The 16,864-nt window shown below is 45.5% G+C and overlaps 1 protein-coding gene across 1 annotated transcript in view; it reads right to left on the reverse strand.

The window, feature by feature from the left end:
- STT3B (STT3 oligosaccharyltransferase complex catalytic subunit B) overlaps positions 1 to 16,864 on the reverse strand; it is a 488,477-nt gene that overhangs the window by 219,427 nt on the left and 252,186 nt on the right. The window contains exons 7-10 of the mRNA XM_086942109.1: positions 13,831 to 13,977; positions 12,530 to 12,578; positions 11,571 to 11,725; positions 4,687 to 4,898 (exon numbers count right to left, since the gene is read on the reverse strand). Coding sequence (XP_086798235.1) covers positions 4,687 to 4,898; positions 11,571 to 11,725; positions 12,530 to 12,578; positions 13,831 to 13,977 — 563 coding nt within the window. The remainder of the gene's footprint in view (positions 1 to 4,686; positions 4,899 to 11,570; positions 11,726 to 12,529; positions 12,579 to 13,830; positions 13,978 to 16,864) is intronic.

A 16,864-nucleotide genomic window follows, 5' to 3' on the forward strand; every position in this document is an offset into this window, starting at 1 on the left:
TTTATAAAGCGCTGCATATACCCGTGGGCGTCTTGGCGCTAAAAACCATTATAGACTCAGGAAATGTGAGGGGGTGAGCCAGTTAATTAAACAGATGTGAGGGGAGAAAAAGAAAAAAGTTTAATGAGAGAACAGCCAGGTTTTCAAAAGTTTACGGAACTGAAGAAGTGTGACACTTTGTCTGATGTTAAGAGGCAGGGTGTTCCAAAGTCTGGGGGCCGCCACCAAAAAGCGTCGGTCACCCCAGGTGACTGTTTTGGTGCGAGGGACGACCAGTTGGCTGAGAGTGGCTGATCGTAGAGCTCTTGTGGGTTTGTAATATTGTAATTGATCTTTTAAAAAATGTGGTCCTTGATTGTTGATTGTTTTAAATACAATGCAGAGAGATTTGAAGTGAATTATTTTTTGTACAGTAAGCCAGTGAAGATCTTTTATGTTTTTGGAGATGGATTCAAACTTTGTTTTGCCGGAGAGAAGGCGAGCTGCCGCATTTTGTATTGTTTGGAGTTTTGCAATTACTCTAGTTTGAGCATTAAGGAATAGCCCATTGCAATAGTCCAAGGATGAAAGGACAAGGGCAGAAACCAGTGTCTTAATGGCAGAGTCAGGGAGAAAAGGGCGTATTTTCCGGATCATTTTTAATTTCAAATGTGCTGTCGATACTGTTTTGTTGGCGTGGTTCATGAAATTTAGCCCATCATCAAAGATGACACCGAGGTTCCTAACCTTCGAGGTGGGAGTGGGAGGAGTACCGAAGGTCTCTGGCCACCAACTGGTAGGCCAGGCTGGTAAGAGTGGTCCAAAGATGAGTACCTCGGTTTTTTCCGAGTTTAGCTTTAGGCAGTTGGTAGCCATCCATTCTCCTATATCTAGGAGCCCTTTCTTAAATTTTTCAGCTACTTGCTCTCCATCCCCTTTAATCGCCAACACTAGTTGGGTGTCGTCGGCGTAAGAGGTTAGGCTCATCCCATGTGCTTTGATGGTCTTAGCAAGGTCCAACACATAAATGTTAAAAAGTGTCGGACTCCGGGATGAGCCTTGAGGAACTCCGCAAGGAGCAGAGAGTTGGGCTGATTGAAAGGGTCCCAGAATGACAGCCTGCGTTCTTTTGGCTAGGAAGGACGCAATTAGGTCTTTGGCAGTGTGGCAGATGCCAAATCCCTGGACACGGTCGACCAAGGTGTTGTGGTCGACCGTGTCGAAAGCCGCCGATAAATCTAACAGAACCAGTATGGCAGTGCCACCCTGGTCCCTGATTACCCGGATATCATCAGCGGCTTTAATCAAGGCTGTCTCTGTCCCGTGATGTTTCCTGAACCCAAACTGCGTGTTGTCGAGGAGCTGATGTTTTTCAATAAACTCGGATATCTGGGTGTTCATGATTTTTTCAATCACCTTCGCCATGAAGGGTAGACTGGCAATTGGGCGATAGTTTTTTTAACTCACTTTTGTCCAAGGAGGGTTTTTTTAACAGAGGTTTTAGTACAGTGTTTTTGAGGGGGTCCGGATAATTGCCTGACAACAGTATTAAATTGCAAACCTGCGTGAGTGCCGGTATGATGGCATCCATTACCGGTCTGAGTACAGGGAGAGGGCAGGGGTCCAGAGGTGATCCTGATTTAATAGTAGATAGTGTGTTTTTTATTTGGTCCGGGGTGACCGGTTGGAAGCTGGGGAACGTGTTGGCTGGAGAAAAAGTAGTAAATGAGGTTGTACTAGGAAGTGATTTGGAAGAGAAAGCCTGGTAGATATCATCTACTTTGGTGAAAAAAAAGGAGGCAAGAGAGTCACACAAAAGTTGTGACGGGGGGGGGGGGGGAGTAAGGTCTGGGGAATTACCTGATAGTGCTTTAGTGATTAGAAATAGTTGTTTGCTAGAATTCTTAGCTTTCTCAATTTGATCACTGTAGTATTCTTTTTTTGCTTCCGCTATCATGGTTTTGTATAGTGCTAAGGATTCCTTATAGACTGATTTACTGGTAATATCATAGTCTTTTCTCCAGGTTCTTTCCTTACTACGATTAATCTGTTTTTGTGCCCTTAGTTTGTCATTATACCAGGGGGCGGTGGGTTTGGCTCTATTACTAGAATGTTCTTTGGAAGGGGCTGATTGGTGTGTTGCCTGGCCCATCCAGTCGTATAATTGCTGGAGCGCTAGATTGGGGTCTGAAGCGAACACTGGATGGGTTTGTTCCAGTATGAGTTTCAAATCGTCATGATTTATATTTTTCCAGTCTTTAAAAGATTGTTTGGGCATAGGTTGAGGATTGATATTACAATGATTATTAGTGGCTATATTTGCAAAAATTGCAAAGTGGTCAGTCCAAGGCATAGGCAAAATATTGGTTATTTGCAGTCCTTCTAGGCTAGAAAAGATGGGGTCCAAAATGTGGCCTGCTTGATGGGTGGAGGATGTAACAAGTTGTTTTAGCCCTAGGGTACCTAGATCAGAGATGAGGGCGGCAGAATCGGTAAGGTGACCTAGATCTAAGTGAAAGTTTAGGTCACCTAGAACCGTAAAGGTACTTTCCGTGGCTACGGATTCCATCATGGTGTTTATGTTGGATAGGAAGGTCGTTTTCGATCCTGGAGGACGATATATTAGTATTCCCTTGAAATTAAACAAGGGGGAAATGTTGATGGCAAATTGCATGGCCTCACAGGAAGTGGATGGAATGGATGTCGTTCTGACGGGATATGAATCTCTGGCAATTATGGCCAGCCCACCCCCTCTTTGTTTAGGCCTGTCCTGACAGTAGGCTTTAAATCCCTCTGGAACAGCGATGACCAAGTCTGGCTGTGAAGTGTCATCAGTCCATGTTACGGTGATAAACAGTATATCTAGTTTAAAATCAGTTATAAGGTCAAAGATTTCCTGCCTATGCTTACCGAGCGAGCGAGCATTTATGAGGGCTATGGAGGTGGCAGCTCCCACATCGTGTTTGGTTATAGTGCCGTTAATTTGGGGGAGTATTAGTGGGATAGTGTCATTACAGTGAGGGCAGATGATGGCGGTATCCTTGTGAATCTCTGAGGGTTTGATGTTTGAGCAATTGGCCATGGTGAGTGGTCGGAGCGCATGTAGGTTTTGACTGGTGTAGGTTTTAAAGTCTCCTGATAGCTTTTGGGCAGGGGTTGTGGCCCTGGGCCCGGTCCCGGCGCGGACGGGCGCAGACGGGCTTGCCTCTGGCGCGCCTCCGGCGCGCCGCCGGCGCGCCCGCTGCGCGGACGGGATGTGCCTTCACTTTTATGCATCAAGGGGGCGGGAAGGGGGGGGAGTGCTGGATAGACTGGAGCGCAGCCCTTCCCTCCTCAAGATGGCGGGTGAGGTAGGAGAGGTCACGTGACCGCGACCGAGAGGGCAGCGCTGTTGGTAATGACAACAGCAGTCGCGCTTTGCAGCGCGCGATAATCACAGAGGGTAAGCGCAGTAGTTTAGCCACCCGAAATGTATTTAAAAATACACCGATCAATTCACTGCCCTATGCGTGGACAATGTCAGCTGAGTGCAGGTATTTGTTTTAAAAGTATAGGGATAGACAGAGAGTCCCCCGGCTTCCGCCTCAGGGGAGAGCAGTTTTAAAATAAAGGTTTTGCCTGTGATAGATGAAACGCCCCTTAAGTAATCTAAGAGGGCGGGAGTGCTGGATAGACTGGAGTGCAGCCCTTCCCTCCTCAAGATGGCGGGTGAGGTAGGAGAGGTCACGTGACCGCGACCGAGAGGGCAGCGCTGTTGGTAATGACAACAGCAGTCGCGCTTTGCAGCGCGCGATAATCACAGAGGGTAAGCGCAGTAGTTTAGCCACCCGAAATTTATCTAGCCGTGTGAATTCGTAAGCACCTGCTTGAAAACATTTATAGGAAGACTTACTATTCGTAGGACAGAATCAATTAAATAGGTTCAGATATTAACTAAAGGAGCTAATGCTATCCCTAATGGAGATAGTGCTATCAATAATAATGGAAAAACGTGGGATGAACTACAAATTTAAGGAACGGTTTAAAATGATAACTTTAAAGATGAGCACAAAGGAGGAAGGCTAACTCTCTAAGTGTCTTTTGCACTTTCTTTTCTTTCAGAACAGAAGCACCCCATAGCCTCCTGCTGCACCCAGTTCCAGACCAGGTCTCTCCAGGCAGCAGGGCCCTTGCATGATCTGATACATCTGCTGCTGTGCTGCGGAAGGCGGTAACAACTATTGCACAAGTGTGGAATCCTGAACTGAATGTTTTATTAGAGGAGGTCAGCTGAGCCGCTGCAAAGAGACATGTTCTAGCACTGTACAAGCACACTTAAATTTAAAAACGTAAAAGTACACGCTAGTGATAAGCCATTTACCTTTACCAATGACAGAAGTGCCTTTGACATGAGGTCTGTGTGCAGGTGTTGCTCGAAGCATATCAAAGTGCTGATCAAGGCAACCTCGTGGAACGTTTGTCCCTTCTGAATGACATTCAATATGGATCCACTGAGATGAAATTTTTAGAATTTTTCTGTACTCAATATTTGTACAATATTACAATTTTTGATTCAATCCCTCCACCCATCATTTGCATTTTATGGGAAGGAACAGGATAGTTTTATAAGCATACTTCAGACCACCCATGACAGGATAATCTCTTCACTGTTCTTCCCTATTTTGTTTAGCTACATGGCTTCAGATGGCTGTGTTTTAGCATCCCCACCTTATCGTATAGGTTTCCTGGATTTCTTTTGTCATCTTCATCACTGCTGTCTTCTACCGGTGGATTCTCTCTCTTCATATCATCGCCCAGGTAGTGCTCAAAAACATTGGAGAAAGCGATTGCCGACAGCATACAGACCACGGGAGTCAACGTTAACATCAGGCGAACCATCACTCCAGCGAAGTACACTGCACTGATTGCATACAGGGCAACTAAAGAGAGAAAAGCACACTGGTGACATCCGAAAGGGAATTCAAATGTATTTCATTAAAATGGTGTGCGACAATATATATTCATAGGGAAATACTCAGATTATGGTGTAAGCAGGGGTGGTCAACAGTAACAGCAGCTTTTTACATTTATTAAACAAAATTGCAATCACAACGATTGTGGGGTTTAAGCGAATGCATAGGAGAATTGACGGTGAAAGTACATTTGCAAAAATAAATGCACTTAATGTAAAGGGTGGCAAACTGAAAGGTAGAAGCGTAAATTTTAGGACTTCACCCACTCCTAGCGATATAACTGCTTCAGGGTAAGATGCAGCAGTATTTAATTTTTTAAAGAATAAGTGCTAGGGCACCGCAGCCGGAGCTAGCAGAGGTTGGAATAGAGTACCAAGACGGAGCAATCTTGATTCCACCTCATACCTCTTTAGCTCACCATTTGAGGTTCATTTTTATCTCCATTCTCTCCAGGTTCCACGGTTTTTCAACTTCTGTTTTGCTCCTTTACCCCCTTTTCTTTATCCCGCTTAAAGTCTGTTGAGTAAAAATAAGTGCCTGACCCCTCAAATGGCTGCAAGTGGGTCCCAACCTATAATTACCGGCTCAATTTAACCACAGAGATGCATGCCATGTCCTCATCTAGGTCTGCTTTACGAACAGAATCATTATCAGGCAAAGTCGAGGTTGACGAGATTAACATAAATGAATAATTAAACACGGGTATTGGAAACTCGACAACATAACTAAACACGGACATCTTGGCATTTCGGCCAGAGCAGGAAAATTCGATGCATTTTACTTGCATGAATGGCTGCTCCATCAACTAAACCACTAGATGGCGCTCCCGGGTAGCAGCAGGAAGAAAAATATCCTTTGACTAGAAAGGCTGCACCTCGTTTCATCCATATTAACTGCGGTGCATACAAGAGGCTTCCAAAGTAGCGTTTAATTCTAGTGTCAAGGCGAAGGGCTCGGCGCATCAGAGAAATATCTAACTCATTCAAGCAGCCACATTTTACACATTCAGATGAATACTTCTACCTGCAAATTCCTCAGCCTTTTGAAAATTCACGCGGCACCAGGCTGGATCCAGAAATCTTCACAGCAGTGCTCCGAGGCTCCATGTTGGCTCAGCATCACCCCTGAAGTGATAAAAACAGAGCCTCTAATAAGCCCCACTCCTGTGTGCTGAAGGCAGTGCCTTCTGCGGATCCAGAGCCCCACTCGACTTCCGTCAGTCTTCTGTTGACCCAAACATTTCTACAGACTCCTCGGAAACCACGTCCCCCACCAAAAATTACAGACTTCAAAACGTGCCATGGGTGCAAGCAGCAAATGTCGGTCAAGGACCCGCACAAGGAGTGTGTCTTGTATCTGGGATCCAGCCCCAATTCTGAGCCGTGCGAGAAGAGCATCCCTTATGCACATGAAGGTGAGCCAGGACAGGCGCGGACGTTCTACATTGCAAAGGAGAAGAGGTTGCAGTTGTACAAATGGGAACAAAAATAACTAAGCAGAACTCGGAACCCGTTTCTGCCACCCTAGAAACGTGGTACAAATATACGAGGGACAATGCAGAGTTGCAGTGGCCGTTGACGGGCACTTATGATGAACAAAAAATTGGGTTTTTACAGGAGCAATTATTTAAGAAAAGAAGTAGACAGTCCATATTTGACTCCCTCAGAACTTGGCAGAAGGAGGCTAGACAGAGACAGTTAAAGATGTATGTATGTGTATAGGCATTTATATAGCGCACTACTTACCCGGAGGGTCCGAAGGCGCTTCGACCGCTGCGAAACCCTTCCTGGCTTCCCTGAGAGATGGTCCTTAAATGGGTATCTCCAGGGTGAGACCAGGCATCCCCAAGATGGAGAGAGATGCACGGAAAGGGAGAATGCAAAGACTGACACAGAAAGCTGTGGCATATGATAGAGAAAAGCAAGAGTCTGGAATTGAATGTGAATATAGCAGATTTCAGATGCATATTGATCAGTCTTATTTGACCAAAGAAGATGGTACCTTTGTAGAGGAGTTGCTGGATACTCGACCCCTGCCTCCACATGCCCGCAGAGGGTATATCCTGCCGTTTCCTTACAGTCACAGTAGCCTGTTACATCTGCTACGGCTGTTTCGGCTGCTTTGGCTACGGCACTTTCTGCTCCTTCTTTGTCCTCGCCAACTGTGACCCTCAGCACACCTACTGTTTCGACTCCTGTATCCTCTGTTCTCTCTCCTCCAATGCAAGCACCAGCTTTGATTGTACCTATCACTTCTATTGTCTATCCTTCCATGGTTTTCTATCCTCCGACACCTTTGAATGTTGAAATGCCAGTACACAGTTTGGAGGATAGAGACTGGACAAAATTCAAGGAGCGAATAGGCCAGTTAGTGCGATCTGGGGTGGGGGATGAAGAGAAACAAGTAATAGCTGACCAGGCTGCGCGGTGGGCTCGTAATACGATTTATAGTATGGAGGATGTTTTGGAAGTCATTCAAGATTTGGAACCTTTTATACAGCAACATGCCCTTAAGCATAGGTCTGCTACATTGATTAGTCTTTGGCAGCAAAACATAGGGACAGAAGTGCTTCAAATTTTATTTGATATTAGAGATGGTGTGTATGCTGCTGACTTGGAGCCAGGCCAAGTATTTGGGAAGGCTACACCTTTAGTTGCTTACAGGGGTATATTACATGAGAGGAGCCCTACTCCGGTATCTCAGTTTCCAATGCGGGAAGTCCATCCAAATTATTACCCAGAAACCCCTACAATAACCGCCCAGTGCGGAAATGTTACTAGACCGGCAGTAGTGGCCCGTTTCAGGAATGATGGATTTATACTCCATTGAAAGGAAATGAGGTTCTAGCCCTTAAGACTCATTTGACTGATCCTATGAAGAATTCTACAGCTTATTATAAAGAATTGACTGGCTGCCTCTTCTACTGTAATGACTCGTGCAGATATTGAAATGTTCTTTGGTCTTCTCATTCCGGTTGATGTTTGGAGACAGGTTCATACTCAAGATCAAATCGCGGAGTTGGGTGGTACATGGGATGGGATTAAGGGATTGTATCAGGAAAGGAAACCAGGTGATAAACCCCAGGCCGAGATACTTGCTTTGCCAGGCCGCATTATTACATATATGCATTCCCTTTATTCCGCCCAAGAAGGTAAGCCTTTTTGCTTTTTAAGGAGTCCTTTAACACTTTAATGCATACATGGTCAATACTCTCTTCTTGTCCATCAGTTAACATACCAGCAACTTGACAAAATAGACCTGTGCTGGGTGAGACGATGTTTTTACTAAACACCCTATACATAAGGGTCTCATTGTGCAAAGTTGACCCTAACACTTTCCTGACTAATCCAGTAGACCAGGAATATCAACAGATCAATGCATTTGGCAAGCAAATGTTTTTATCTTCTGAGTTTGGCCTTGAGGGCCTTCAGCATTGCATGCTTACTCGGCAGCTACACATGCTCTCTGCGACTTGGCCAGTGAGATCTTGATGGAGGTCCCAGAAGATCTCAGAGCCTTTTTGGCACAAATAATACATGGCAGACAGAATGTAGAAAAGTTTGTGTTTTGATCTGGCATGGATAAAATAGATTGCACTGGCAGGACTGATGGTACCAGCATGATCTTGAGGTACACATAGAAGATGTCTACTAGATTGTAGGGCGATGTACAGGCGTCCTTTATGTACATCAAAATAGTAGGAGCCAAGGGGGAAAGAAGGAGGCCGCCCCCCACTCAGAACATAATACACAGATTGAGGCCTCACCCTCTGGACACTAATTCCCATTAATCGTGACGAGAACCAGGGTTTTCAATGGCTTTCACAATACCCTTATGTGTGTGCAGTCCAACTACTCATTTAAGTCACAGTGTCATACTGTGGATGGTAGTTGACATTTTCATTTCCTTATGAAAAGTGACTGACTTAAATGAGTAGTTGGACTGCACACACATAAGGGTATTGTGAAAGCCATTGAAAACCCTGGTTCTCTTCACGATTAATGGGAATTAGTGTCTAGTGGGTGAGGCCTCATTCTGTCTTTTATGTACATGCCTTTGAAGGACCTAGCTTTTTTTGGCAAAAGGCATACTCTGCTATAGAGAGGTTAAGGACAGCCAAGCCAATACACAATGCTTAAGACTGTTGACAGCAGCAAAACTATTTCCCCACCAGTTTCCTAAGTTCAGAGGTTACTACATGAGTTGCCCTATACAACGCAGCAGTCATCCTCAATGAGCGATGCAGCAACTATTTCTGTTGTTTCGGGGCAGTGAACTCACCACCAGCAGACAACGTGCATGGCAGCAAGGACAACAGTCCATCAATGCCTAATCCCCTGCTGCAGGGGTTATTAGGCCAATTTAGGTTGTCCTTGATTGGCCGTGCAAGGTGGGGGAGCAGGATCTAAAATTTTCTCCCAGACAAGAGATCCATTTGTCTGATGTAAATGGGTCTTATACATCGTTCATTTCCTCCATACACGTCTAGCTCCAGCATCAGAACAAACTTTGGAGGAGCACTTGGAAATCTTGAAGCAGGAGGTATTTAATTTACTCTCAAAATGTGTCCGAGCAGGTAGCTTCCTAGCGGAAAAGAGGGATGTTATTCCCACGAATTCCTCGCAACAAAAGAGGATAGGGGCATCAGGCCCGTTCTGGACCTTCACCCATTGAATGCTTTCCTATGGTAGGGCAAATTCAAGATTCTCATGATGGCTCAGAGTCGGTCTCTTCTGGACTCAGGAGACTGCACAGTGTCCTTGGACTTGCAGGAAGTGCATTTTCATAAACCAGTCCCACTGGCGTTAGTTCAGGTTAAGTTGAACAAGGACACACTGCTTTAACTCAGCACTCAAATGTTACAAAAGTGATGGGGCGGCTGCTGCTTATCTTCAAAGGTTGTGAGTACAAGTATTCCCATTACTCGACTGGCTGCTGAAGGAGGCTCGCCATTCAGTTGTGGTCCACCTCCAGACAGCCAGCCTCTTAACATCACTGTTTCAGTCAAAGAGCCGATGTCACATCTGACCCTCCGGCTCACAGTCGCTCATTTATTAGGGCAGTGGTAGAAAGTAGCTTTCACAGCCTTCCCCCAACACAGCGGGTTTGGGATATTCATTATAGGATACTCATATTTTCGGGCAGTCCTGGAACTCCATAACTATGACTCTGAGGCATCTTGGTCTCCGGTTCCTTTGCACCCTTTTAATCCAATAAGGCAGATGGCATATGAGGACATTGCTGTAGAACCTCAGGTCCCAGTAGACCCAGAACTAGAGCGGATTCTACAACACCCTGCTGATCTCGCAGGTAACTGCTCAGGATCTGCTGTGGTGCCTGACAGAAATCCATCTTCCGGCTCATCCCTCAGAGGGATCCATCTCCTTGACCAGGAGAGCGCATTGATACTTGGATCACACAAAAGAATGCTGGCTGGACGATTATCTCTTTATTGAGTTTTCAGAGGCAAAGAGGGAGGGTTGAGACGGTGCAGAAGCGGACCAGGACAGTTTTCTGTATGGAAATCTGCTATACCTTGGCAAGAAACAATACACACGGAAGCCCTAATGGATTAACCACCCATGTGCTCGCCCCGACCAAGACTGGTACGATGCCCTGGCACAGAAATACCCTTCTTGACATCTGCAAAGCTGCGATGTGAGCACCGGTACATATGATCGCCAAGTATTTGACAGCAAGGTCCGTCTTAGGGGACTCTATGAAGCAAGCCCACTTCACAGACCCTCCACTTAGGAGAGGTACTGTTTTGGTGGCGATTACAAATGCAAGGAACCTGCAGTTCAAAGTATCCATCATAAGAACAATTGCTTACCTTCTGTAACACTCTTTCTGGTGGATAGTCTAACCACAGATTGTTCCCTGCCTTCGCTCCTCCAATGTAAAAAGGAACCAAGTTGGAAATGAGCACACTGTAGCCAACAATTGATCTATGCTCCACATATGGAAGATATGAAGGTGTAGAAAGGGGAAGATACGAAACTGTTGTTAGTGCCTAGGAGCTCATATGATGCTTCACTCCATGTCCGAGGTGGCAGGAAGCCGCACGGTGCCACCAGCACACAGGACTACTGTTTTGAAGTCTTCTGGATCCCGTCTGGTGCACGGAACAACCTCTAGAGGTGAGGAATCAGATTAGACCCGGTTTCTTCCAGAAAGTGGTATCAAAGGCAGGTGTTTTGATCAAGAGAGGAAGCCGGGACTTCAACTTGAAACTCCTTGTTCTACAGGTACCTTACCACTGCTTCTCAATTTCAACACCTATTTCCGTACACCTGCCCCCAAGTTCTAGAATGAATTTATTTAAAGATTGATTTAGATTAACAAATGCAATACGAACAGCAGTGCACAGCAGGGTGAACATGGCACATTGGAAGCGGGGAGCCGGGCAAGCCAACAGACTGCAGATGGCCACACCGAGCTTTGGCCTGGCAGCTCATCTGCGTGGGAAATCACAGCACAGCAAGGCAGCAAACAACAAATCAAAAAAAGCGTATATTACAACTAGGCCAAGAGCTTCCAACAAACGTTTTAGAAAGCTTCTGCAAGTCGCTAAAAGCAGCTGACCCGCCAATGTTAACAGATGCCCTTGCATTTTCTTGTGCTCATGCGTCCACTTACCAAACACTCTTTCGTCGTTGATATTCTTTATACAAAACCATAGCCCCGCCGGGAAAGTGCAGACGAGGATATGAAGGTCAAAGAAAAAGGAAACCCATGTTGTTGGCTGATGCTCCGATACAGAAGCTATGATCGGAATGTGTATTTTCGCATACCTGGTAAAACAAACAAATCATCAAGTTTGCAATGACACAGATGATAAAAAAACACAACATATTAAATGTATGTAGCTTTTCCCCACAAGCATGGGCCCGCCTTAATTTTCTGTTTGTTTTCGCACTTTGCTTGCTGGATAAGTGTTCAGGATAGGATTTAAATAAGTACAGAATATTCTTTTTCCAAAGGATCCACAGAAAAGATACCTTGATCTAGAGATATATAAATGCCACTAAACTGTAGCCCTCTTCCTTGTGGCAGTCGTTTCTTGGGTAATTGGTGGATAGTTTACATCACAGTAAAGGAATAACTAAACACAAACAATATATACAACTTAGTCTAACGCTTGGGGGTTATAAACCGACAAGCACCACCCAGGATACAAAGTACAAAACCATACAGCGGCAGGTGGGCGTAAACGCAACATTGTATGCTCATCAAGAAAGACCACAAGTCCTGTGTCCAGCCTTATCCCTTCCTATATGTCAACCTCGTGAAGTGCCATTGAACTGAAAAGGGCTCATAATTAACCAACGTAGTTTAAGACTTTTGGAGATGGTAGGCGACCGTAGAGCTCTAGCTTTTGTAAATTCAGAAACCATCAACATTTTGTTAAATTAGGACCACACCATACATGTATACACTAGCAACAAGTGCATTAGAAACACACAGGCTGGTTAGGCTACGATAGAGCACTCCAAGTATGCATTGTTCCTTCTAATTACACTGATAACATGAACTATTTGGCTCGGGCAATTATTTGCTCTTTCTGCATCATCATCTTGCACATCACATCTTCTTACCCTGTATCCCAGAGAGAGTAAAATCGACCACTCCAAGGTGCAATGTAACCTAAAAAGTACCAAAGGACATGTACTTACATTTCAGACATTATACAAAGATTTTACTTATGATGTAAATACTTAAAGCATATCGTACAGGTGCAACATGGAGTAAAATAATTGCAATAAATCAGGAAAAGAAATTACAGGAAGGGGCAATTGCCATAACCACAACAATGCTCAGATTCTTTGTGCTTTGCTGTTCCATTCGAAAAAGTAAACTAGTGCTATGTAAGAACTTCCCAATCGGAGGGAACAGAAAGGAGATCCTGCGTTTCCTTCTAGAGGCGGCAATCGTGGTTATATTAGGCAATTTTAAAGGTGCCGGACTGCACTAGGGAAGAAACCTATATTAATAACGGGAGCAGTAAAAAGCTAATTCTGTTCCAAATGGAATGCTGTGTAAACTAAGACTGTCATAGCAAAGCATGAGCAATGGAGTGTGTCTGAGGGACAGAAAGTGAGGAGACCAACTCAAGAGGGTACATGAAACATTAGGACTCCAGCACCTCAAGCCAACAAACTATGCGCTGACTCAATAGGATAGATAGTCGTCTTTTTTTTTTTAGGCATCTGTTTATTAAATAGTCTTCTTTATTAACGTGGTGCTTCCAATAATCTGAGCATCAAAAATCTGCAACAAGGCGGGCAAATTAGGGTGTTTACCTCTCATTTGGACAGGCACCAACACAACTAAACAGGCAAACCAGAGTATACATGGTCGCTTGCTAAAAACAAAAGTAAAAACATGGTCAACTTAAATGTTGAGCTATTATAGTGAAATCCTGCTCTTTGCCTTCGGGAAGATTTGAGGGAGATTTACATGTATTCAGAAAAAAACAAAAAAAAAAACAGACCGCAACAATAACAGACATCAGCCACATGAAATCTGCAAATGTCAGACATTAATGTTTAAATCCTGGATTTGCGGCTGCTGCATAAGATTATAAGCTGTTCGGCACAGTTTCTTACTATCTAGCACACAGTCTCTAAAGAACCCGATGTAGTAAACCATGGAGGACAATGGTGCCAGAGAAGTGGAACCAATGATGTTATATACTCAGCTACACAAAACACACCGCTGACGTACACAAGGAATGATATCCAAATGGACAAAATGCTGTGAACCTCCAGGACAAGGCGAAGTATTGGTTGCATTACCCAGCCAGAATTAAAAATAAAATAGCCAAACAGCAATTATATGTCAAAAGCATTGGACAAAATCTATTGAAAGAAATGTAATCGCACAATGGTTGACTTACCTGTATATGTTAAATAAATGACTGTCAGAAACACACCACCAGCAGCCAGGGATACACCTAGGAAGAACAGGGTCTGGAATTCCTGCTTTGTTAACCGGTCTCTCAAGTACTGCAAGAAAGCATAGGCTTGCAACAGTGCAAAGACACCTTGAAAAAGAAATGCAAAAGATTTTACATTAAAATCTGAATGCAGGAGATGCAATTAGCGGCAACAGAGCCACACACACACACACAGAGCGCCACACACACACACACACACACACACAGCCACACACACACACAGCCACACACACACACAGACAGAGCCACACACACAGACAGAGCCACACACACACACAGAGCCACACACACACACAGAGCCACACACACACACACAGAGCCACACACACACACAGAGCCACACACACACACAGAGCCACACACACAGACAGAGCCACACACAGACAGAGCCACACACACAGACAGAGCCACACACACAGACAGAGCCACACACACAGACACACAGCCACACACACACAGCCACACACACACACAGCCACACACACACACAGAGCCACACAAACAGAGCCACACACACACACAGAGCCACACACAGAGCCACACACACACAGAGCCACACACACACACACACACAGAGCCACACACACACACACACAGACACACACACACACAGAGACACACACACACACACACACACACACAGAGCCACACACAGACAGAGCCACACACACAGACAGAGCCACACACACACAGACAGAGCCACACACACAGACAGAGCCACACACACAGACAGAGCCACACACACAGACAGAGCCACACACACACAGACAGAGCCACACACACAGACAGAGCCACACACACAGACACACAGCCACACACACACAGCCACACACACACACAGCCACACACACACACAGAGCCACACAAACAGAGCCACACACACACAGACAGAGCCACAGACAGAGCCACACACACAGACAGAGCCACACACACAGACAGAGCCACACACACACACACAGAGCCCCCCACACACACACAGAACCCCCCCCCCACACACACACAGAGCCCCCCCCACCCCCCCCCACACACACACAGACACACAGCCACAGCCAGGTACACACACACACACAGCCAGATACACACAGACACAGCCACACACACATACACACACAGACACAGCCACACACACACACACACACACACAAACACAGCCACACACACAAACACACATACACACACAGCCAGACACACACACACAGCCAGACACACACACACACACACACACACACAGCCAGACACACACACACACACACACACACAGCCAGACACACACACACACACACAGCCAGACACACACACACACACACACACAGCCAGACACACACACACAGCCAGACACACACACACACAGCCAGACACACACACACAGCCAGACACACACACACAGCCAGACACACACACACACACACACAGCCAGACACACACACACACACACACACACAGCCAGACACACACACACACACACAGCCAGACACACACACACACACACACACACACAGCCAGACACACACACATACATACACACAGCCAGACACACACACATACATACACACAGCCAGACACACACACACACAGCCAGACACAGCCACACATACACACAGACACAGCCACACACGCACACAGACACAGCCACACACGCACACAGACAGCCACACACGCACACAGACAGCCACACACGCACACAGACAGCCACACACGCACACGTCACAAATACAATGCACATCGAAATGGCCTTTGCAGACAAGTCTATCACTCAAAATGTGGCAGATGTGGCGTATTAAAGTGTGAGTCTACAGACAAAGAAAGGGACTAAGCACTGCAATAAGTGAGACAAGCCCATGTGTGGTTACTGTGGGGGTGGCCTGCCAGGTAAGGCTGCCCACCTGTCAAACGGAAAAACAAGGGCAAATCGTGAAGGGTTTAAAGTGTAGTAAAGGGAAAAGCCATACTGACTTGGGACATATTTGTGATTTCACATCTGCAATGCAAAATAACCATCTAAGGCCACTAAATGATAGCTTTTATGGACACAGGAGATCAGTTAATGATATAGAAAGTGAGAAATGTAGTCATCTACATCCAAACCAAAGCTCATACAGACCTTAACGAATATGTATGAATATGGGGTGCAGTACCTTACCACTCAGGTCATATTCAAAGACAAAAGAAAGCATTGCATCAACACAAAATGTCTGTGAAAATATTTCTAACATAGGCAGTGACTAGTACACTACTATGCTGTAACAACTGAGATGCTGCAGTTTATATACTTTTGGTTAAGTAGGCAAAGGACACTATAAGAAGTGATCTCATCAAGGATGTAAGTCGATTCGCCGGCTCCATATGCATAACTAACACTCATGCTAAAAACAACGCTTCATGGACGTCCTTCGACACCTATTCCGAAGAATCAATCCACAAGCTGCTGGTCACCTTGAAACCCGCCAATCATCACACAGATCCCCTACCTGCCAATGCTGTTAAAGTCCTCACCCCCCTGTTCCTCCCACTCTGGACTAAAATCATCAACTGTTCCCTGCAACAAGGGCTCATCCCAGATTCCCTCAAGATTGGGCAAGTCACGCTTATACTCAAGAAACCCACAGCTGACCCGGCCGACCTAAACAACTATCGTCCTATCACCAATATCACCACTCTAGCAAAACTGTTAGAAAAATGCGTACAACTCCAACTGACAAAACACATTGAGCAGTTTGACCTCCTCAACTCTCACCAATCCGGATTCAGAGCAAAGCATAGCACGGAAACGGCCATGACACACATAATAGATGATGCCCTCCAAATCCTTGATCACAATGAGTCTTGCCTCCTCATCCTTCTTGACCTCTCTTCAGCATTTGATATGGTCAAACACGAGAATCTACTGGAGCTCCTAAATACCAGAATGGGCATATCCGGGACGGTTCTCAAATGGTTCACGTCCTTTCTGCACAACCGTTCTCAGAGGTTCAAG

Source organism: Lissotriton vulgaris, chromosome 10, assembly GCF_964263255.1.
Source record: "Lissotriton vulgaris chromosome 10, aLisVul1.2, whole genome shotgun sequence".
NCBI classification, from domain to species: domain Eukaryota; kingdom Metazoa; phylum Chordata; class Amphibia; order Caudata; family Salamandridae; genus Lissotriton; species Lissotriton vulgaris.